The sequence below is a fragment of the Leptinotarsa decemlineata genome, unplaced genomic scaffold (genome assembly GCF_025532065.1).
Source record: "Leptinotarsa decemlineata unplaced genomic scaffold, Ldec_3_MD MMD2_tig00000035_RagTag_RagTag, whole genome shotgun sequence".
Classification (NCBI taxonomy): Eukaryota; Metazoa; Arthropoda; class Insecta; order Coleoptera; family Chrysomelidae; genus Leptinotarsa; species Leptinotarsa decemlineata.
Genome location: NW_027412540.1, coordinates 12724831 through 12747743, shown reverse-complemented (window position 1 = coordinate 12747743; position 22913 = coordinate 12724831). Strand labels below are relative to the sequence as shown.

Here is a 22913-nt window from a genome sequence, read left to right as displayed (position 1 = left end):
TTAACGAGGTCTTACCTTTTAACGTGTGATTCCTAACACAGCATTACCGGTGGTCTTTCAAGTATGATTGAAACATACTGTAAACAGTTCTACGAATTCCCACATCTTGCAAGACCTCAATGTCGAAGACCTTTGCAAGATCAAGGAATACTCCAATTGCAGGCCTGTGATTTTTTAATGCATGGTACATTTTTGTAGTAACTGATAGATAGCATCTTCCGTTGAATTGTTTACTTGGAAGCCAAACTGATTGTGCGAAATGATTTTGTTCTTGTCTAAAAAATATTGTAATCGTCACTTTGCTCTAAACTTTTAGCAAAGAGACTAATCAGTGAGATAGGTCTATAGTTTGAGAGAGTGACTTTACATCCTTTTTTGTGAATCCCATTAACGTTATTGAATTTTGTTCTCGGGAAACTGTGTACAATCTGTTTTATCCACGAAGAATATAAAAGTCAAATTAATACCTTCTCAGCATAACCTTTCCACGCCTACATTAACACCTACGAGTATTTAAAATTCATTATATTTGCAAGAGCAAACAATTTTTCAGTTATCTTCAGTTCAAGTTGATGCGAATACAAAATGAAAAATTAAAAAAAAAACATGGTTTCAAAGCCTCATTTGTATAAACTCATTTGCCAAGACGATTTTAACTATTATACTAATTAGACAAAGTTGTTTTGTGGTTGTCTCCCTTCTCCATTGTTATACACATTTCTGATGTTGTTTTCACTTTTACTGATTTTGTTTCCTATGAACATTAACTTTATTCTAAGATCTTCTATGTCTACAAATTATCAATATCAATTGTGTTTGTTTGTTATGTTGTTATGGTAATATTCCGAACATTTTAACGACTTCCTGTGATATGATGATTAAACCCCTTTTTCAATGTTTCTCCTAGCTGTTTTTGTACAGTTTGAAACCGTAACGCTATGTAAATAAGAATGTTCTATTCTTCAGACAATAAATATGGATCACCGGTTGAAAAAATCTCTTGAGTTCTGAATTCGCATAAAAGAAATAAAAATAACAATATGACATTATTTTTTTTTACAATTCTGCAACAAATGTCTAGAAAATGCATTAGAATATTATGACTCTTTGATATAGTGTCCATATAATCTGACGAGATCAAGTAAATATACTGCAAGACACTATATTTTCAGCAAAATTTTAGACACTGCAATGTTTGTCTCCTTGATCGTTAATTGAAGGATAACTCACCTGCAGGGGATGCAACGGCAGCTGGAAGCCGTGCTGACGGCGCAGCCTTACGGTCTGGACGCCGTCTCCCAAGTTTCCTTTACCTCCTCCCGTGTTCAACATCGCAAGGGGACGGTACCATGGCGGAGGCGCGGTGCGGCTCTTGTTCGCGATTCAGTCACGTGTGTACTGGACGTATAACGGGCGGTGGAGACGCGCGGATATCGATCGCCGGCGCTCACAGAAGGCGCACAAGTCGAAGTCGGTTGCGGTCAACTGGCCTCTGAACCGAGTTAATGCGGGTTTGGCAAGAGCAAAAAGACTGAGTCGTCTGGGGTGTTTTGTTACAGCACATTATAACAATCAGCAGTGACGACACTCTACCGTGATCTCAAGAAGTCTGAAGACGCCATCTATCAGTGATATCAAAAATCATAGAGAAAGCCGTAAACTACCATATTCTCAAATATTTGGAAGGCTTCAACATCTATAGCGATCATCAATATGGCTTTCGGAAACAAATATCAAAAGGCGAGGTATATCACCAATATTTGGAATAACGCAATCGAGAATAACGCAATGGAGAGTCAAGAGCTGTTGCACTTGATATTTCTAAGGCCTTTGGTGGTATAAGGGTTTGCTGGCCACTTCGATGCCTATGGCTGGTCGGATCATTTTTGTGTATGGCTCTTCAGCTTCCTGAAAGAACGTTCCCTGCAAGTGGCCGTCGACGGATATCTCTCGAATACTTTTGGCATCAACTCTGCTGTTCCCCAGGGATCTATATTGTCCCCAACCCTTTTTCTATTATATATTAATGACTTATCGAAACAAATCAAGAATCCAATATATTTCTTTGCTGACGACAGCACACTTGTTTCTTCATTCCATTTGGATTCCAAGACATCTGCGGCGGATGCACATCTTCACCGGCAGCAGGAAGTTGCATATCTTAATGCGAATAGTTTCGAATTGGGGTGAAAGTAACCAGGTTCAATTCAATGCCACAAAAACCCAGGCATCGGTTTTCTCCAAAAAGATGAATGTTTATGAACCGGATATAATTCTGTCAGGTCAGACATTTCCGCTTTCTGCTTCGATAAGTTTGATGGGGGTCAAAATGGACACCAATATGTCTTGGCACAATCATGTCGCTGGAATTGCAAAGACTGCTTCTCAAAAGCTTAAAACACTGTTCCTCCAAACCAGAAAACTGTGCACACCTCAGCAACTTTTGATGCTTTATAAAACTCAGATTAGACCTTCTTTGGAGTATTGTTCTCATGTATGGAGCTTCACCCCCAAACATACCCTAAAGCTACTGGATGCCACCTAGAAATTAGCCATTCGCCTGATTGGAAACGCGAACATCACTTGCAACAGCATTATCAACCAACGACTACTCCCCACACCGTAGGGTAAGTGATTATTGGGTCCGAGAATCATGTGCCCTGAGCAAGCGCAGTAAGCCATGAATGACAGCCTTCTGCAAGCAGCAAGCCGGAATCATTTTGAGATTCGAGGGTAGAGAGGAAATCGTTCCATCAAGAATTCCAATAATCAGAACAACCATCTTGACAGATTGGTCTGGATAGAGTCTGAGGAGTTCGAAGAGGAATTCCCATTTTTATCCGTTTTTCCTCCTCTTTGGACAATATTCGTCTCGGCAACACTAGTGTCTCGTCAATACTAGTGTCTCGTCAATAACGTAAGAGTGCCGTATATGGTAATATAGCACTCTTAGCGCGTTATGTCGATGGATATAGGCCGAGACCGCATATGCTGGACATGCTGATAGCAAGTGCATTAGAGTCTCGGGCGCCTCGCGGCAGGTCCTACACCTTGTGTCAGGAATCTCTATACCCATCACGTGACTGCGGTAGACTAAGGTGTTGAAGACACCATCCCTCAGTTTCCAACTTCAGCCCACTTGACCTGAGGAAAGCGAAAATCAGGCGCTTTGATAAGCCTAGATCTCCAATGTTATTGAAGGATACCCCATGCATTGGCTTATCCTTGTCTTTCCGCAAAAGTGAGGTGATCTCTGCGGCTTTTATATGAGCTTTTTGCTGAACAGGTTCCAACTCGGTGACAGAGTTGTGGTCACCTCGTTCAGTATCGAAAACTATACCAGCTAGGGCTGGAGTGTCTAAGTTGAGTGGCTGCGGGTGTTCATAGATATCCTTCCCGAAGGATTCCACCTGATCAGCGATCAGCGGATTATCGACAACACGTGGAGGCTCTTGGAGTAAGTCAGAAGTTTTCTCGCAGAACTTAAGGTTTTCCGCGATACTTATCGCTCGCCTCACTAGTGACTTCTTAGCAGCCACTAGCATTCGTTCCTATCATGGCAGTGCTGTTTGGTGATCAGCAGTACACCTTAACTTAAAGTGTGATGGATATATTGTAGTTTGGCGGCTATTCGCGACACTGCGGGTGTGAAAGGCTTGTTGGCCGCTCTGTATTTCATCATACATTATATACGAGACGCGTGTTGTCTCGCCGACGCGATCTTAGCCTCCATCTTGTGTACACGCCGTTCAATCTTCCGAATCGCAAGGCCGGGATTTCGTTCTTCCGATTCGAAAAGCGATTGGACGACACTATACACGGCGGTGTTGATTTGCCAGATGTCAGCCTCTTCTGTTAGAACACTATGAACCTCCGCATCCAAACAAGCCAGTTTTTGTTGCTTCTGTGGAGCGCCCTGCTTGTTCTGATTGACTCCATTGGCGGCATGATGCGAGTCTCCTCTCCAGCCATGTCAACGGGTGGTAGAACTGTCACTTCTACCACTTCGTTATCAGGTTGGGAAGGAGCTATATAGCCATGCCGCCGAAGATAACACAGGTAATCCCTAAGATTTTGTGCGGAAAAGGCGGCATGCTCCGGATGTGTTTCACACCACAGAGCATTCAATCTCGCCATGGTTTGAAAGCAATTCTTAAAGCTGAACTCCGCCTGTATGTATTATATATTATTTTTAGAGTTAATGTTTTTATATAAATGATGAAAAAAGATATACTATTATTCATGAATTTTTTGTAACCTAAGTTTGTGCAGGTCAGGCCCTATCCCCGAAGCCCCGATACATCCAGGAGAGCGCGCCAGCACTATCAACCAAAGACCACTTCCCACGTATTGAGCCAAGAATAACAGCCTTCTGCATTTGCCCGGCTAAGATGTCTGCCTTGGTGCGGCAAGCCAGCATAATTTTGAGATTCAAGAGTAGAGAGGGCGTCACCACCAAGGACTCCATTAATCAGCACAACCATCTTGACAGAGCGGTCTGGATAGGTTTTGAGAGAAAATCTCGATATTTCATCCGTTTTTCTCTCGCCAAATATCGTCTTGCTCTGGTGGTCGAGAAGGACTACGTCAGGCTTATTAACTTGAATGAGTCTGAGATTAGGGAACAGATAGTTCCAATGAATTTGGCACTTCTCGTTCCCCACAAAGGATTCAATATCCTCCGGAGCGTAGGGCATCACCTGGTGTATCGTCAATACCGCAAAGGTATCGTAGGTGGTAATGGATTGTTTCATTACAAATTGCTCCACACTCCACTTTTGAGATACGTTTGGAATAAAAATACAGTACGTTGGAAAATTTAATAAAATGTCAATAACACATTCTACATCAGTTCATATATAAATATATACCTACTATATGTATATATCTAATATTTTTAAGAATACATAGGTTACTAGAATACCTTGAACCATAATCATCAAATGTCTAAAGATACCTATATAAAGAGAAATTCAATAACAAAATCTTCGTTCCTATTAGAATTAAAAATTCACTGAATAACAATAAAAATAATCTTGAGCGGTTTCAAAATATTTAGCATACGCCACATAACCCTTAATATTGTATCCAGCTATTTCTAATTTAGATTGATGATGTAGTTCAAGTTACCTACGTAAACACAATGCTTGATTATAAAGAGCTCTGGAGACCCTACTAATTAGTGAACATAACTTTTTTCTTTTAGACTTTTTTCAGACCTTTTTTTATTTCAATACTCACTGAAAACTATGTGAAAAGTCATAAATATACTTAGTGATTCCAACAAATATATCTATACATTGTTCATGCATAGTAACACCTGTTATATTATCAGATTTCAATTGGTAAGTTCTTATCTAACATTATCATTGCAATACTATATACTACTTGGGCTGAAAAGTCTGGGGGCTAACACATAGAAGCTGTTGAAATTTCATAATATTCCATTCATAAGTTTGTGAGTTATTGTGCCAAGAGTGACACTACTTTTGTTTTTTTTCAAACCAATGGATCAAAAAACGATTTCGTGTTTTAGTTTTACACTGCTTCTTGATGGGAAAAAATACCGTTCAAGCGAAACAATGGCTTGAAAAGTATTATAAGGACTCTGTTCCATCATAAAAAACAATTAAACGTTGTTTGCTGACTTCAAACGTGGTCATAGAGACACCGACGATGATGCAAAACGGAGTGAACGTCCAAACATAAACAAAAATCCACAAAATCGTTTTGAAAGATCGAATAGTGAAGTTGCGTGAGTAAGCTAAGATTGTAAAGATATAAAAAGAACGTGTTGGCTTTATATTGCATGAGCATTTGCATGAGCATCACAAGTCAATCAAAACAATGGCAAAACTACATGAATTGAACTCCAACTTGCTCCCACATCCACCGTAGTCGCCAGATCTGGCCCCCGGCGACTGCTGGCTGTTCGCAGACGCCAGAAAAATTCTCACCGGTAAGAAAAGCGGCGCTGGAATGATTTCGTGGCTCTTGGTGGAGATTACGTTGATTGATGAAGCCAAGTACTTTTCAGCCCATGTTATAACCATCAATGAAAGTTGACCAAATTTTCAGCCTGATTATTTCATGAACGTTTTTTTTAAACGAAATCACAAAAAATAGTTGTTTTTCCAAGAATTAATGAATGAAAACATTAAGATGAATATCTGCCATCGCTCGATCGTTTTATCTTATTGTTGGATCTTTTTGCCCTCATTCGTTTGCGTCCCATGTTACAAATCTTGAATGGACAGAGCGTGAGATCTGAAACAGATGAACCATCATTATTCTAAATCGATCTCTTATGCATTTTTTATATGAGCGAAACGATATAAATGTTAACAGTGACAGCAGAAATTGTTTTATATGAGTTTTCTTTGATTTACACCAATAAGATTTTGGGTGACAATTTATAAGATAATATTTAAATATCCCGAGTGTGATTTGATTATTTTCTTCTTCGTGGATAGATAACTCAAACATAAAACTATAAACTTAAGTATCACAACCACTTGCTGGTAGTTGAAAATCAAGACAAACGCCTGAAAAACAAAAAACAACTCGAGGCGAGGATTCAAATAAATGAAAATATCACCAATAATTAAAAAAATAAATAATGAATTTAGCTCAATTTATTTATAGTGCATAAATAAAACTTTTTAAATGACGAAATGAGGAAAGATATACGTCGAATTAAAAAAAAACACTTAACAGAATGAATCAAAAGAATTTCATAAAATAATTGGGGAAGGTCAACAATAACAAAGTTTTTAGTAAAACGAGTCTGCAATAAATGGGAAACTTTTTTATTATCGATTTCTCAGAAAATTTTATTCCTGACAAAAGTTGGTGCATGTTCCAAATCTATACCAAGTGTACCTGAAATGGCTTTATGACAAACACCATACAGGATAGGCCAAGGATAAGTTCGTTCAAGAGTAAAGTAACCTTATTTCACAAAATATAGAAATATGTGAAGAAAAAAGTTGCTTAGAATCGAAAGTTATGTTCAGATACGAAGTCATGGCCTGCTACTCGAATTTTTTTTTCTTTTGGAAAATTTTGAATTACCCCCGTATGATACATATTTTGACTATTTTGATTTAATATGTATTTGAAGTAGCTACAATCAAATCAGTTTGGAGTATTTTTTATCAAATTGAAGTATATTTGTAAAATTTACTTGGATTTGTATTTTTTAGGTGACCGTCAACTTCATGTTTGTTGCAACGATATTTAACAGCACTCTAGAATAAAACAAATACTCTTTTTAAAGAGGCAAATACTTTACTAATTAAATGTCCATATGAATAAACTGTCAATAAAAGTATAAAATTTCTTTTATTCTGACAACAATGCCTCAACTAGAACAGAAGATATTAAAAAACAATCCAAAATCTATCGCAGATAGCCATGAACAAAAAACACATACGCCCTAAAACAATACTATAGTTTGATAGTGTGGCTTCTTAAAACTTGCCTGTAAAACGTTTTCATATTTGTCCTTAATTAAAAATACCTCGCCCAGTGTTATTAACGTTAACTGAAAAGGCAGAATTAGTTTTAATATGTGGTGATGGTTATAAAACAATGCGCGAAGCTGCAAATATTTTCAACGAGCGGCATCCAGACCAACAAATTTGCTATTCAAGTGTAAGTAAAATTTTAAAGAACTTCAAACAGACCGGCTCAATAGAATATAAACATAATACGAAGCGTACGAAACCTGTATGCACAGAAGAAAACTAGCTTGACGTACTTCAAGCAGTAGGTAGTAGAAAATCCTAGAAGGTCCACCCAAGAAATTAGTGATTATACCGGCATAAAAAATACCTCTGTGAAGCGTATTCTCAAGAAAACGTGCTTACAAACCTACATTCATTTTTACATTTCAAGAAAGAGACTATGATTTGAGATATGATTTTTCCATGTGGATTCAGAGTGAAATAGAAGAACAACGAGATTTTTATCGATTGGAGATTAATCTACTTTTACAACAAATGGGGTTCTATCATCACAAAATTGCAGATGGTGGTCAGATGTCAACCCAAATTTTATTATTGACAACAAAAATCAATACTATCAGAAAACAAACTTTTGGTGTGGTATATTAAATGATAAATTACTAGGACCGTTTTTTTTTCGCGAGAATTTGAGTGGTGACAGGTACTTGAACTTTTTGGAAACTGAAATAGGAGAGTTTTTGGATGATATGGTATTAGAAGAACGGCAAAAGTTATGGTTCCAACATGACTGATGTCCTGCCTATTCTACTAGAAATGTTTCTCAGTGGCTGAATAGGACATTTCGTAATAAATGGTTAGGACGAAATACCGATACTCGATGGCCTCCTCGTTCTCCAGACCTCACACCTCTAGATTATTTCTTATGGGGATACTTAAAACAAAAAGTCTACTGAGATCGCCTCTTTAATAATGCTGATGAGCTTGAAACTTCAATACGAGTTTATTGCAGAAATATTCCCGATCATGTGTTGCGATCTACATTAAACGAATTTTATGAGCGAACAATTAGATGCATCGAAAGAGAAGGTGGACATACAGAGACACTTCGATAATAATTTTTATTGTTAGCACCTGTTAACTTGTTAAGTTACCTACTGTATTTTTCTGTACTATCGCTTATTGGGTCTTTTTTGTTCATGACTATCCGCGATAGATTTTGACAGTTTATTCACATGAACATACTTATAGTTATTAAAGTATTTGCCTCATTAAAAAGAGTATTTGTTTTATTCTAGAGTTCTGTTAAATATCAATTCAACAAACATGAAGTTGACGGTCACCTAAAAAAATACAAATCCAATTAAATTTTACAAATACAATTTAATTTGATAAAAAATACTCCAAACTGATTTGATTGTGGCTACTTCAAATACATATTGAATCAAAATAGTAAAAATATGTATCATACGGGGGTAATTCAAAATTTTCCAAAAGAAAACAAAAATTCGAATAGCAAGCCATGACGTCGTATCTGAACATAACTTTTAATTTTAAGCAACTTTTCTCTTCAACATATTTCTATAGTTTTTGAAATAAGGGTACTTTACTCCTGAACGAACTTTATATTTTTTGGCCTGTCCTGTATGGTGTTTGTCATAAAGCCATTTCAGGTACACTTGGTATAGTTTTGGAACATGCACCAACTTTTGTCAAGAATAAAATTTTCTGAGAAATCGATAATGAAAAAGTTTCACAATTGTTGAACACTTAGTGGACCACACTGTATAATTACTGATATTTTGTTGAAACAAGAAGAAAATGGAATAAAGATACTTCCACATATGAATATCTCCAACACAGGTGCAAACGGAACTTATTTGTCCAAGGACTGGGAGAACGAAATAATGACGTCAATACACATTGAACACGCCTAGGCCTGAAGAAGATATTGGGTACGGTTTCGCGAACTGTTCAATGAAAATCTCACAATAAGATTTTAAATGAATATATTGTCATGGATTTTCATCAAATATCAGCCAATTCCACCACTCAATAAAAGAATAGTTTGTTTGAATGTCGTAGATAAAGTGTTTTATTGAATGTTAGATGTTCGTCAGATAAAGAAAAGAAGAAGCTTCAGCAAAATTAATAATCCAACAATCTAGAAGGACATACTTTGTCCCAAAGATGACCAGAGTCCCAAAAGGGCTTCCTTACGTCAAAGGACAAATACAGAGAGTAGAAGAACTACACTATATTTTCAAAAACTACACCTCTCGATTTGATCTACACGAACTTTATTTGAAAAAATATAATCACATGTTTCGCTAGCACAGTAGCTTTCTCAAGTGTATGAACACAGTAACTTTCTCAAGTGTATGAACACAGTAGCTTTCTCGAGTGTATGAACACTTGAGAAAGCTACTGTGCTAGCGAAACATGTGATTATATTTTTTCAAATAAAGTTTGTGGAGATCAAATCGGGAGGTGTAGTTTTTGAAATTCCTATGGATCTTCATCAAGACAAAATGCTTAAAACTACTCCAGGAACTGTTTACACAAATCAATAAAAATATTCTCAGACAGTCAAGCGGCGTTGGAAGCTCTTGGCTTCTACCGAGCAACGTCTAAATTGGTAGCAAATTGCCAAAAACAACTCTCCTCGATAGGAAGACTGAACGGATTGTCTCTGGTCTGGATTCCTGGCCATACTGGCATGGAAGGCAATGAGACTGCTGACTCCTTTGCAAAGGAGGGTGCTGCAAGCAGCTTCATATGACCAGAACCTGCCATTGGCATCGCTTTAGGCTTTGCCAAACAAAAATTGAACACCTGGATGGCAAGTAGATTTATGGACTTCTGGCAGAATCTTCCAGGATTGGCTCACTCCAAGGCGTTTATTCACCCTTCGCAGCTTGATACCAAACAGTTCTTGGACTACAGTAGGGATGAACTATGACGTCTAACAGGTGTTCTTACAGGTCACTGTCATTTGAATCACCATCAGATACTAGGACTGTCGGAAGACAGTGTGTGTCGCCTCTGTTTGAAAAATGAAGAACCAGCAGAGTACATACTTTGAGCCTGCCCCGCTGGGGACCGAATCAGGTTTTTAGAGCTCGGCAGAGCCGTACTCTTACCGTCTGACCTGAAAGACCACTCACCACAGAAACTAATAGGCTTCGTTAAGAAGTTGTGTTTATTTGATCGACTGGGAATAGGTGTGAGCAACAATAAACGTTTGCAGGTTGCAGTGGAGGATCGAATAGACCCACTCACTTTGGACCTAACCTAACCCAACCTACTATTACTATTCTCAATGAAAAAGTATTAGAACCGTGAACTTTTCAGTTCGAAAGCTGATTTGTTGATTATTCCTTTGTTCCAGCCTCTCGTGGATTCTTCATCCTTTTGTTGTTCGGTAGCCAAGCGGTTCGGCGTGGGTGCTTTGTTCACTCACTCGAATTGACTGCCGTGTTGGTCGGTGGTTTGAACCCTAGTCTGAACCATCGATCTTCACTTGCTATCGTCCAACCCGTGTTAGAAATCACACGTTAAAAGGTAAGACCTCGTTAATCCTTAGCTCGCACAAGTTTCGACTTCTGAGGGTTGTCGTTCGTAGGGGTGCGACAGCTGGTTAACGGAAAAACAGATTTTAAACAGATTTTTTTTGTCTCTTGAAATACACATCGGACTGGATTTTCTGCTGACACCTAAGTTAACTTCAGTTTATTCAGCAAGTAAGCTTTTGTCTCTATTCTTGTCAATTATGAAACTCAAAGAATAATATAATTTTTTTTAAATCACTTTTTGACCAATCGTAATTAAAGTAGCACAAAAATTTTCTGCAGTGTTCTTAGGTAAAATCCGTAACACTAATTTGTATTCTAAAGTAGTAGAACCATACAATAAAAATATTCACTTCAAAATATCAAAGCTTATATTAATTTTCACTCACACTCGAAATTAAGATGTAAAAGACGCTTTATGTGAATCTGTAGGTGTTTGGACTTTTTCAGATATTTTTTTAACAAATACCACCTGCTCATCTATTGGTCCAATTATAATTTCAATGCAAATGAAGAAATCAAATTAACGACGCCTACATGTGGTGATTAGGTTCAAAAGTCACGTTCCACATACATGTGAAAATGTATTTATAAGTGATGGATGACTGCATATTATTACGAAAAAGTAGTTAACTGTTAACAAGAAACAGTTAACTAACATGTTAACAATGTTAACAAAACATAATCTCAGATAAAATCATAGATTCTCCAATTTGAGTCTCATCTAGATGAAAGAAAAACATACCAGAAACTACCTACAGCTATTGGAAAATACATTGGTATTGTGTAGGTGTATGTTTTTGCGGGCTACTTACATTCGACTAGCGATTTTTTTATGTTGGTACTATCGTTTCCAACGTACGTTTACAGTTTCGGCTGTTTAACATATTTAGTTTGTTGGGGAGAGGCATAAAAGTTGGAAGTGTTTTGCGTGTTTGGTGATTTTCTGCTATCGAAAAAAATGAATCAAAAAATTTGCATCAGATGCTGTGTAAAAAATGGAAATGAGTGCTCAAAAACACTTGAAATGTTGACAATGGCATACGGTGATTGTACTCTGGGTCAGAAAAATGTTTACAAGTGGTACAAGCTTTTCACACAAGGTGGAGATGATGAGAATGACGACGCTCGCGCTGAACGCCCCAGCAACAACCGATGAAAATGTTACGAGGATCGTCGAGAAATTGCTGAGGATGTCAGCATATCGGTTGGCTCATGCCATCATGTGTATATGGTTATGACATCGAAACCAAAATCCAATCGTCCCAATAGAAGAGCCCAAGAGAGCCATGACCAAAAAAAGCACGTTAGGTTCGATCAAATGTCAAGGTTTTGCTCATTGTTTTCTTCAAGATAATACTCCTTCGATAAGGAGTATTATCTTGAAATTATGAGCCTCTTGCGAAAAAGCAATAAGAAGAGAATGTTCATTATTTGCCAAAAACAACACCATAATCATGCCTCGGCCACCGTATTCACTAAATTTAACCCTCTGCAATCTTTTCCAGTTCCCAAGATTGAAGAGAGCCATGAAAGAATGGCGTTTTGCGACCAATGAAGAAATACCAACCGAATCGCTGGGATAGCTCAAGTACATATCAAAAAGTGCATATCAGAACTGCTTCGAGTGCTGGAAAAAAAGCTGGCACAAATGTATTCTTAAGGCGACTACTTTGAAGAAAACAAAATATAAATAAACATTTTTTGAGAAAAAAAAATCACCTCGTACCTACTAGTTGAAGAAGATGGGCGTCAAAGTATCGGGTTCAAGGGGTTCAAGATTAGAGCTCTCCAAACATATTGAAATTGTCATCACCATCTTCCAGACAGAAATGTATGCTACAAAAACAAGTATTTAGTAATGCATTGGAGGCACATGGCCAAAACACCACCAAGAGCTCTACAGACTTGTGAGTCTGAATTGACTTGCTGTAGCAAAAATTCCTCTAAGACAATACGCAGAGAAATATCGAGTAACCTTAAAATGGGTTCAGGTCCGAAGAGAATCAAAAGTATTGAGGTAGCTCATGTTTTCGCGAAGGAAAGTGGGCCGGAACCTTTCTGTGATTTTTCGAAAAGCCCATAAAAATTTTTGACAAAGGTGACTTGACTAACAAATATGTCACTAGAATAATTGAGGGCAAATTTGATTCCACCAAGGGCAGTACATATCAGAAATACGTAATGGACTGTGGCTGCTCACTGTTTTAAGGTTCAACTCAGTACCCCACGAACTTCATTGTTTAAGAACTCTTTCTTTTGGAGAACTACGTTTATGTGGAATAAACTTTCGCACAGGCACCGCTCTTAGGGCGTTTTGAGGATTTTCCCGTAGTGCTTGTGCTTTGTCCTTAAAAAAACACTACAATGACAAACGAAAAAGTTGATGAAACTATCATCAAAGAAAACTAAATAGCTTCTAGAAATAACTAATAATGACCTGCATTAGGTTGATACGGAATTTCTCAGGGTTGTTCATAGGAGGCAGATAGTTGACGAGTAAAAAATTTTGAACAAATTTTTTGCTACTGCTGAATGAGGTGTCACCCCACTAAAATGAGCATATCAGCAGTGACTTGCCATTGCGGGAATACTGCCAAGCCTAAAGAATACTTTATGAGTTGAAGGACTGAGATACATTATGAACCGTTAGAATCAACAATCTCTAATCCATAGTGGTGAAAAAGCGCAGTGATAGTGTGTCCGCATCTTGATGAATTGTCTAGAGTTGGAATTCGCATATCCAGATATTTGAGGACGAAGTACCTGACGGCGCGGCGTGTAATGCATCTGATCTAGAATTCTGAGCTTCTGTACCAATAGAAAAATTTTCCCAAGATCATATGCAGGAATAACTTCAGTGAAAAATCCTGCACAGACACGTGTCGGATATAATCCAACGCCCTTCGTGGTATTAGCCAGGGGAGTAGTTGTTTTCTGATAGGTATCAGCCCATAAACCTACTGTTACGGTAAGGGAAGACTGGCCTGGAAGAATTGTATCTTCTGATAATGGAGAAAAGGAGAGCTCATAATAAAGACAAGTGGTTTTTTACGTATAAATGTACCGAAGCATTTGTTTTTGCATATTTTCGATTTGAAACTCGTGATTTTGATAAAAAAAAACAGAAATGTGTTGTGTCTTTGGACATTCGCAGTAATGAATGTCTATCATTATGTTTGTAGAATTCTATACCAAAACTCATCTAAATCTAACCAATTGCTCGAAATCGTCATCTCTTGTGAAATCAGGATTCAATTCGAAATCAAAATCATAAATACCATCAGCAGATCTAGTAGATTCGTTCTGTAAAAATACTTACAATTTGTATATCGCTTGTTCCGGTGTTTTAAAGTTTTCAAAACCAATACAGTTCTACCTCTCAAATTGTAAAAATGGCTTAATCTAAAGTTGTGTGAATTTATCTGATGAATCTGGGAAAAAACATCCAGCTCTTCCTGATTATTCTACAAAAGATAACCGTCGTCATTAATTTGTAGTTAGATATATTGTTTAGTGTTTTTGTGCACTTAGAATATATATTGAAGATAAAAGAGTATTAAACCTACTTGAAAACTCTTCTTGATATTTTTCAATCTTTTTTTCAAAAAAAATCCGTAAGTTAAAAAAAAAGTAATTTTCCTATGTATATAGGAGAAACCTTTGAGATGTCTGTTATTATAATTATACATAGTAAGTATTTTCGAACAATTCATTAAAACAAATTGGTTTTATTTATTGAAAGTATGCACCATAAAATCATAAACAAATTTATGAAGTTTTTCAATGCTCCAAAAATCATCAAATCTCAATTTCAATGTATATTAACAGTTTTATGAAAAATGTGTTTCTCAACAAAAAATACTTCAAAACAAAAAAATATATACACCCTTCCCAATTTAAGAACAGGATAATTCTGTTAGGTACGGAAATAATGGAAATGACATTGGAATCAGTGTTTGCTCCCAAAACATAAAATTTAGTTGTAATAATAACATTCAATGGTTTCCAACAAGCATTTATGAGGAATCATTATAAATATGTAATTGAATAAAACAAACTTGACATGTCAGTTGGCATAACAAGGGAAATATTCCAAACAATAGAATAAAATTCAACTGTCATGATATTTAGGATAAAATAAATTCAGTGGAAATGTTATCAAATACTTATTTTGTTTCAAAATCTGCATCTCTTGTAGAATGATCGTGATACAAGTTATTTGGAAGTTCAAATTCAAACGAGGAAGATTTTCTATTTATACAGATTATTCATATATAAAAATTTCTTGGATTTTTAGAACTTTTTAGTTCGTTCATGATCAATCTAGAGATTTCTCCAATGTGTGCCTGGATAATCTATATATTTCATTGAAAAAGTTTTTAAACGGTATTTAAATGAAAAATAGTCAACGAAGAGAATGTTCTAAAGATACTATAATTCAGAATAAATTATTGGGTTTTTTTATCATATATTATATTTATAATATAGTATTTCAAATCACTAAATATTATTTTCTTAAAAAAAAAGCAGAAAATTATTCAAGTTGGAAAAGATATTTGATTAAAAGTATTCATCTTTAATAGTAAGTCGTTAAGGATAGTTAATTTACAAAAGTCTTGTAAATATTGAGATTTTATAATAACATTTAGTTCCACATATTGTGACTGTATGTAATATAATCAAAAATACAACAGAAATCACATTTTATTGTTGGCATATCCAGTAAATGATTGTTCACTTTTCGAAATCCTTTTATTCAATATAAGTATTTCAAATCATGATTTAACACAAATGGTCATGCAAATATAGTCATTAAGTAATATTCTTGATATATTAGAATAGTGAAAAAACTGAAATATTGAAAAACTCAAATGTTGGATCATACTTGAATAATCTCAATGTTTGGTTTTAAAAATATTTTTATGCCTTCTAGCAATTGATCAATGTAACATAAAACTCACATCAAATAAATAGTAGTCATTCAAAATTATTGCTGGTTTTTTTTCAAAATCCTGTTCATCCAATGTCGTAGCTTCAACTTTTGTATATGGTCTTGGGAAATATTTCATCCAACCACCAATAGTTTCTGTAATAAACAGTATGAAAACAAACTGAGCTATCGCCATTTTAACCATCACTATTAATAAAAATCTTAGAAGATATCAATTGGAAACGACACCACTGATTTAATTATATATCCTTCCATCTAGATTGATTTTTAGATGTCAGATGGAATGATTTTAGATGGTTTATATATAGATCCCCACTCCTGCGAATTTTCCCAAGAGTTGCCGGCAAACAACAAAGATGAGAGGGTTGTGGAAACAATTCTGACATATTTATCACGTTATGAAGTCGGTGGTTGGATAAGTTTAACGACACAAATATACATATACACCTCATGAATGTTTACGTAATGAATCGAAAGAGAAAATCGGTGCATACGGGGAGAGAGTGTGTAAGTTCTCGACCTCAACACGTGAAGACACTATTTCTAGGTGAATTAAATGGAAACTAGAAACCCACTTAAGGATCATTGTCTAACACCAAATGCTTTTCTCAAGTTAAAAATCCCCGAAATGTGTCTAATTAACGTTCATAGTCGATATATTCTATGGATAAGATGTCATGTCAAAAATGATCGAAATATCTAATAATGAACCTGCATTAGGTTGATAATGAGTTTCTCATAATACACGGAAACACAATGTAAAAGTCAAAACCTAGGGTCTTTCCTCAGCTCAAACTGGAGTTCCGAAGTCTAAGGAGTCTGAGGAGATGAGTAAAAAATTTTGAACAAATTTTTTGATACCAAAATGAACAGATCAACAGTTAGTTGTCATTGTAATACTTTGAGTCGAAGGACTGAGAGACATTATGAAGTGTTAGAATCAACAATCTCTAATAGAGTCAATAAAAAACGTCCATAGTGGTGAATAGGCGCAGTCAGGGCCGTCGCCACGTGGGGGACGGGGGAAGCCTCCCCCCTTGATTTTTCGACTTGGGAAAAAGTTGTGCTATTTTTGGCCGTGAAGATAGAAAAAAATAATAGTAACAAAATAAATAAAAATTAAAAAAATAAAAATGAGAGAAAAGAAAGGGAGAGGTAATAAGAAAAGGGAAAGAACCAGGAGAAAGTTGGGATTTCCCAACATGCATAACTTGGAGATCCCATACTTTGAAATTCTGAGTTGTTTGAAAATTTCATAAAAGTTTTATTTCTCCCAAGTAAGAGAACAGTCCTGAACAGTCCACAAATTTTGAAGTGACAGTTTTACAAAATTCCCAACTTTTCGCTGTTTTTTTGACTTGGGAAATTTCGGTCCGTGAAGATAGAAAAAATAATAGTAGAAAACAATAAGCACAATATTATTAAAATGTTGTTTCCTTTCATTTGTATTGAATATTCCTATACATGGTGGATATGGTGGAAGACCAAGGACTTTGGCCCAAAGTAGAATAATTCCCATTATTATTTTTATAATTACTAAAATATATTTTTGTTTGTGCATACCCTAACAGGCATCAGCATTCAGGCAATCTTTGGATAGCTAACTAAGAAAATTAATATATTATAGTAGTAACTAATCCCTCGGCCTTCATTTTCTCGAAATGTACCGAATCGTTTGTTTTTGTATATGTTCGATTTTCCAAATTAAGAGGTAGAGAAATTTTAAATCGGACCCTCGTTTATCTTTGACATTCGTGGTTTGAATTTTCTTGCGTCTTCGTAAGGAGAGTCGTTATAGCTATTACTAATTCAGGAATGTCCTTATTGGAAACATGCATGACCCAATCAGTTTTACTGATGAGATATGCGAAGATCGAAATAACACTTTTTGGTATTTGATCATGAATACAATGCAATGCGAGTACAGTGGAAGTTGCCAGGTGAATAGACAGAAAGCGAATTCTTCAATATCGAGGTTAGAGTTTTAATTCGATAACACAGATGACGTTTTGGTAAGTAGGTACGGAATGGCAGAATGGCCACATATTTTTACTATTTGTTTCTGGGAAATTACGACTTCAAAACTGGAAATGTCGACTTCAATCACGAACATTTTGAGTTGAAAGTCGCCTGTTTAAAGGATATCCGTTATTCCCAGCTATTTCTTTGATAACTTTTTTCTCGATGTCCACTTTTCTTTGCGTAGACTCATAAAAAAATTTAAAAAAAAGTATGTTAAACGGTTTTATTAGAAAAAATATGATGTAGATAATATACTAAAAACTATTCTACGAAAGTCATTTTTTACCCAAAAAAGGTCGATAAAAAACTAAAAACTAATTCGGAAGGTCCTAGTTAGCTGTTATCACTCCACTCTCCTCGGCAATCTACGGTATTGATTAGATAAAAAAATAATGAAACAGTTGGGCGTAGCGTAACGTGAGTAAATATGTAAATACTACGCCCAACGATCTTATTATTTTTTATCTGATCAATACCGTAGATTGCTGAGGAGAGTGGTGTGATGACTGCTACCCAGGACCGTCGAATTATTTTTTAGTTTTTCAGTTTTTAATACATTATCTACATTATTAATATCTTTGTTTCTTCAATAAAACCGTTCAACATAATTTTGTTTATTTATTACATTCTCAAGTTTTTAGTTTCTAATTTTGTTACTCAATTCTTCTCATTCTGTTTAGTTAATTACTGCCTCACTATTACAAGATAATATGTAATCCGCCATTTTGTAGCTGCCGTCATCTTGAATTTTCATCTAAGTCGTTCCCTGTCATTTGATACCCACATTGAAATAGTTGCCGAAACGTTGTGAAAATAATCCTAATATTTTATAGGTACTTGCTATTATATATTACACGATCTATAGTATCTAATGATGCCCTGAAAATGCAGCATTGTGTGGTGGTCTAAATTGGACGGTATCAGATGCATTTTGTTTTATTCAATCGTCATTTGATTTGTGCCTTTATGTCTGGGTTCTTTGGTGGTGTAAGTATATACTTTTTTGTATTCTTCACTACATAGTGTAAAACAAAGTCGCTTCCCGCTGTCTGTCCTTATGTATGCTTAGATCTTTAAAACTACGCAACGGATTTTGAAGTGGGTTGTTTAATAGATAGAGTGATTCAAGAGGAAGGTTTATATTATAACATGGATAATATGGTAGAGAAACGCTGATTATTTTAGAGGTTTCTAATGTGGTGTCGTAAATAAACACATTTTTGCGCTTACATTACGAACGCAGGCTGTATACTACGAGATGGATCAAAAGAATGTACTACAGGATTGTACACCTCAAAACGGTCTACAGAAAATTCCGCGATGGTATATGTCTATCTCTTAGGGATAAGGGATAATCCATAATAACCATTTTTTATCCTTCAATTTTTACGAGAAATAATGGCTTATTTATGAAGCGATTTTAAGAAATACAGCGTTGATCTTTATGCAATCAACTATCTTAAATACATTGTGCATTCATTATAGATCAATATGCCCCTTTACAGCATGTGATTTAAATGAATATTTTCCAAGATTTTACAGATTTAAATGCAGAGACATAGGGGTTGCAGCGGTGCCTGCCTGTAAGTAGCGGCGCGTGCCTGTAAGTAGCACGTCGAAGGCCGCGCTTCGCCCTATGGCACTTTATGATTAGCAGCGATAGCACGCGTTTATATGTATATTTAGTATCAGCATTGCACCTGTGCGGAGCTGGTGCGGTACGCTAGTGTACTGATAAGATGTTAGTTACTTTGTTCACAAAAAATAACTCACACTAGGCAACGGAATGGTTTATATTGAAATTAAGGATAGAATGAAAAGTATAATAAGAACTAGTATTTATAGCTTCTTTTTGTTTAAATCTAAAAATTGAATGAGGAATTTCACGATTTGAAAATTCTAATTATTGAATACTTGAACCTATCAAAGGGGGTTTCATTGACTCTTATGTTGGGTGCAAATATATCTACATTTATGAAAGTGTTGATCTAGAAAGATATTTCTGTCCTCATTCACAGAAAGTGTGGTCTGCTAATCCTAGTTTATAGAAGGTGTTCCAAATTAAATCGGCACCATTGCCAACTCCGTTATCATTGATGCTACGAATTCGGTTGAATGGGCAAACTAGTATCATTTTCAGTGGCCTTCTCGATGCCGAACAAAAAATCTGACAGTTGCGTTTTCCAAATATTTCTCAAAATGATATTTTTTTAAATGGAATATACTATGTTTTATCATGCATTTCGATTCGTAAAAACATTCTCAACAACAAAGCTCATATCACTTTTCTTTTTAAGTCGAAAATGAGCGACTTATATGGAAATATTTATTTATTTCACTAGTACAAAAAATGTCTTTGTTTTAGCAAATAAAACCTCATGATTGTCCAATCACCCAATTTTGGTACTTATACAAATGACAATATTTTGTTACTAACAGCAAGAAGAAGAAATTGCGTTGGGATTTGAACTACTGAAACCCGTGGTGTAAAGTGTCGTACCACTCACTTTACACCACTGAGCTATTTGATATTAATTTTCATAATGATAATTTCCATCTTAAAGACATTCCTCTAGCCGTATTTATTTTGTTAATCAAAATATGTCTGCTATATTGATAACAGTGAAGCCGTTTTTGTACAGAACAGAAAATACTGGAACGTCATATTAATATATGGTTGGAAAAAATATGTTTGATTAAATAAAACAGAATTATTATGAGTTTTGAGGTCGCCTTGAAACTTTATTGAAATAATATTCGTCAAATATTCTCAAGTGTATCATGATAATGTCATAACTACTGTTCGAATAATTTTCGAAATGCCGTTTTCCCATCAAGAAAAATGTGACATGTTAGAATCCTACTTGGTTTGCCAGAAAAATAGCGTAAGAGCACTCCAACACTAGAACAATTCGTTCTCCGATCGTAAATAACCTAATCAGCGTTTTTTTTGCTGTGCTTCATCGTCAATTCAAGAACAATGAAAAAGTTTTTGAGAAGAGGAGAACTAAAAAACATTTTGTAATGTCTGAAAATACAGAAATTTGCGTTTTAGCCTACTTTGAGGTAAATCCAAATAATTCCACCAGAGATTTATCTAGAGAAATAACTGTTCCATCGTCTGTTATTCAACGAATTCTGAAGAAACATAAGATTCCTCCTTATGAGTTAAGACCAGTGCTAACAATAGAACCTGGTGACCCAGAGAGACGACTGGGGTTTTGTCGGTGGTTTATGAATAAAGGCAGCAGATAAAATCCAAACTTCTATAGAAATATTATATTGAGCGGTGAGGCTAATTATACAAAATGTGGGATGTATAATAGAAATAATTTTTTTATTGGAGTAGACATAATCCATTTCTAGTCGATCCCCACAATCCGCAAAGAAAATTTAGCATTAATGGTTATGGTGTGGTCTATTTAGAGGCAGAATTATCGGTCCATTTTTCTACCATGGTTTTTAGAACGGATCCCGTTACATTAATTTATTAACAAGACTTTTGGAAGAGTTTTTCGATTATCTTGATCTGGAGGCTCGGCAGATGATCTATTTTCAGCAGGATGGAGTACCAGCACATAATTTCAGTGGCGTAAAATAATGTTGCGAGACTGTTTTGTAAACAGATGGATTGCTACAAATAGTCCTGTTAAGTGGCCTTCTGGTTCACGAGACATGACACCTCAAAATAAACCATAATAATGTAGATGGACTGAAAAATTATATTGAAACTATAATTAATAGATTTGATGGCCGAATTGTGTTGAAAGCAACACGTAGTGTCAAGAGAAGGGCCCAAATATGTGTTCAACAAGAATAAGCCAGTGTTTTTGAAAATTTACTCGATATTTTATAGCTCTTTATTCGCCAAAACAAAAAAAATTGTACTAGTGAAAGAAAAATATTTCCACATAAGTCGCTCATTTTCAACTTTAGGAAGAGAGGTGACATGAGCTTTGTTGTTGAGAATGTTATTACGAATCGAAATATGATTTTATGAAATATTTTAAAACGCGACCGTCATTTCTTTTTGTTTTCGGCATCAAGAAGGCCATTGAAAATGCTATTAGTTTTCCCATTTAACCATGGACGTAGAAAAATAATGCATTTAACCGAATTTTTAGCATCAAAAATAACGGAGTTGGCAATGGTGCGACTTAATTTGGAACACCCTGTATAAATGTTTTTACTGAGGCAATGTCTTGTTAACCGTCTAATTATAGTTGTGATGATGCAAGTACTAGGACGTTGATATAGTGCGTTCTGGTTTTTTGAGGATACGTTCGGATTGATGAATATGAATCCCCTGTTCTGGTTTTGACTGAGAAATAATATGAAACTGTCCTGAACCATTACAAATCGTTCTTGCTCTCGAGGCTGAATCATAGAAATTAATATAGAGCATGCGTATTCACGTGAAAATTTGTTTGGATTGGTTTCTAGGATATCTTTTTCATTTATTTAATTTTGTTAGCTGGTGATTGAGTTATGTAACATTTGAACTGGATTTTTGACTACAAGGATACACTACATAATAAAATTGACACAGTCAACAATATTTTATCGTCTTCATTATCATCATCCTCATCTTTCTGACAATGATGAGCCAATTCTTCAAATTCTAAGTGCTGCAGAACATTAGGTTTGTATAGGTACTTTATACTGAAAAAGTGCGAGAATTTTCTCTCTACTAAAAAAATTATCTACATATTTATTTTCACTGTTGGGGTTCAAAAATTCCGAAAGTTGATAGATCTGAAAAATATTCCATTATTAATCATATAATTTTTATTATTAACACCTAATTTTTACGTGACATAGTTACAGAAATGATGAAGAAAATGAAAAAATTAACAAAACTGAAGTGTTAAACGTTTCAATTTGAATGTGAACATCAAA

The 22913-nt window shown here is 35.5% G+C and overlaps 1 protein-coding gene and 1 long non-coding RNA gene across 2 annotated transcripts in view; both read right to left on the bottom strand.

Moving 5' to 3' along the window:
* Window positions 1-1462, bottom strand: part of LOC111510436 (uncharacterized) — a 47276-nt gene extending 45814 nt beyond the window's left edge. The window contains 1 exon segment of the mRNA XM_074171911.1: window positions 1231-1462. Within this exon segment, the coding sequence (XP_074028012.1) occupies window positions 1231-1332 (102 nt within the window). The 5' untranslated portion in view covers window positions 1333-1462.
* Window positions 1463-4806: 3344 nt separating this feature from the next.
* Window positions 4807-22913, bottom strand: part of LOC141481016 (uncharacterized) — a 39074-nt gene continuing 20967 nt past the window's right edge. The window contains exon 2 of the long non-coding RNA XR_012464698.1: window positions 4807-6267. This is a non-coding gene — a long non-coding RNA (uncharacterized lncRNA). The remainder of the gene's footprint in view (window positions 6268-22913) is intronic.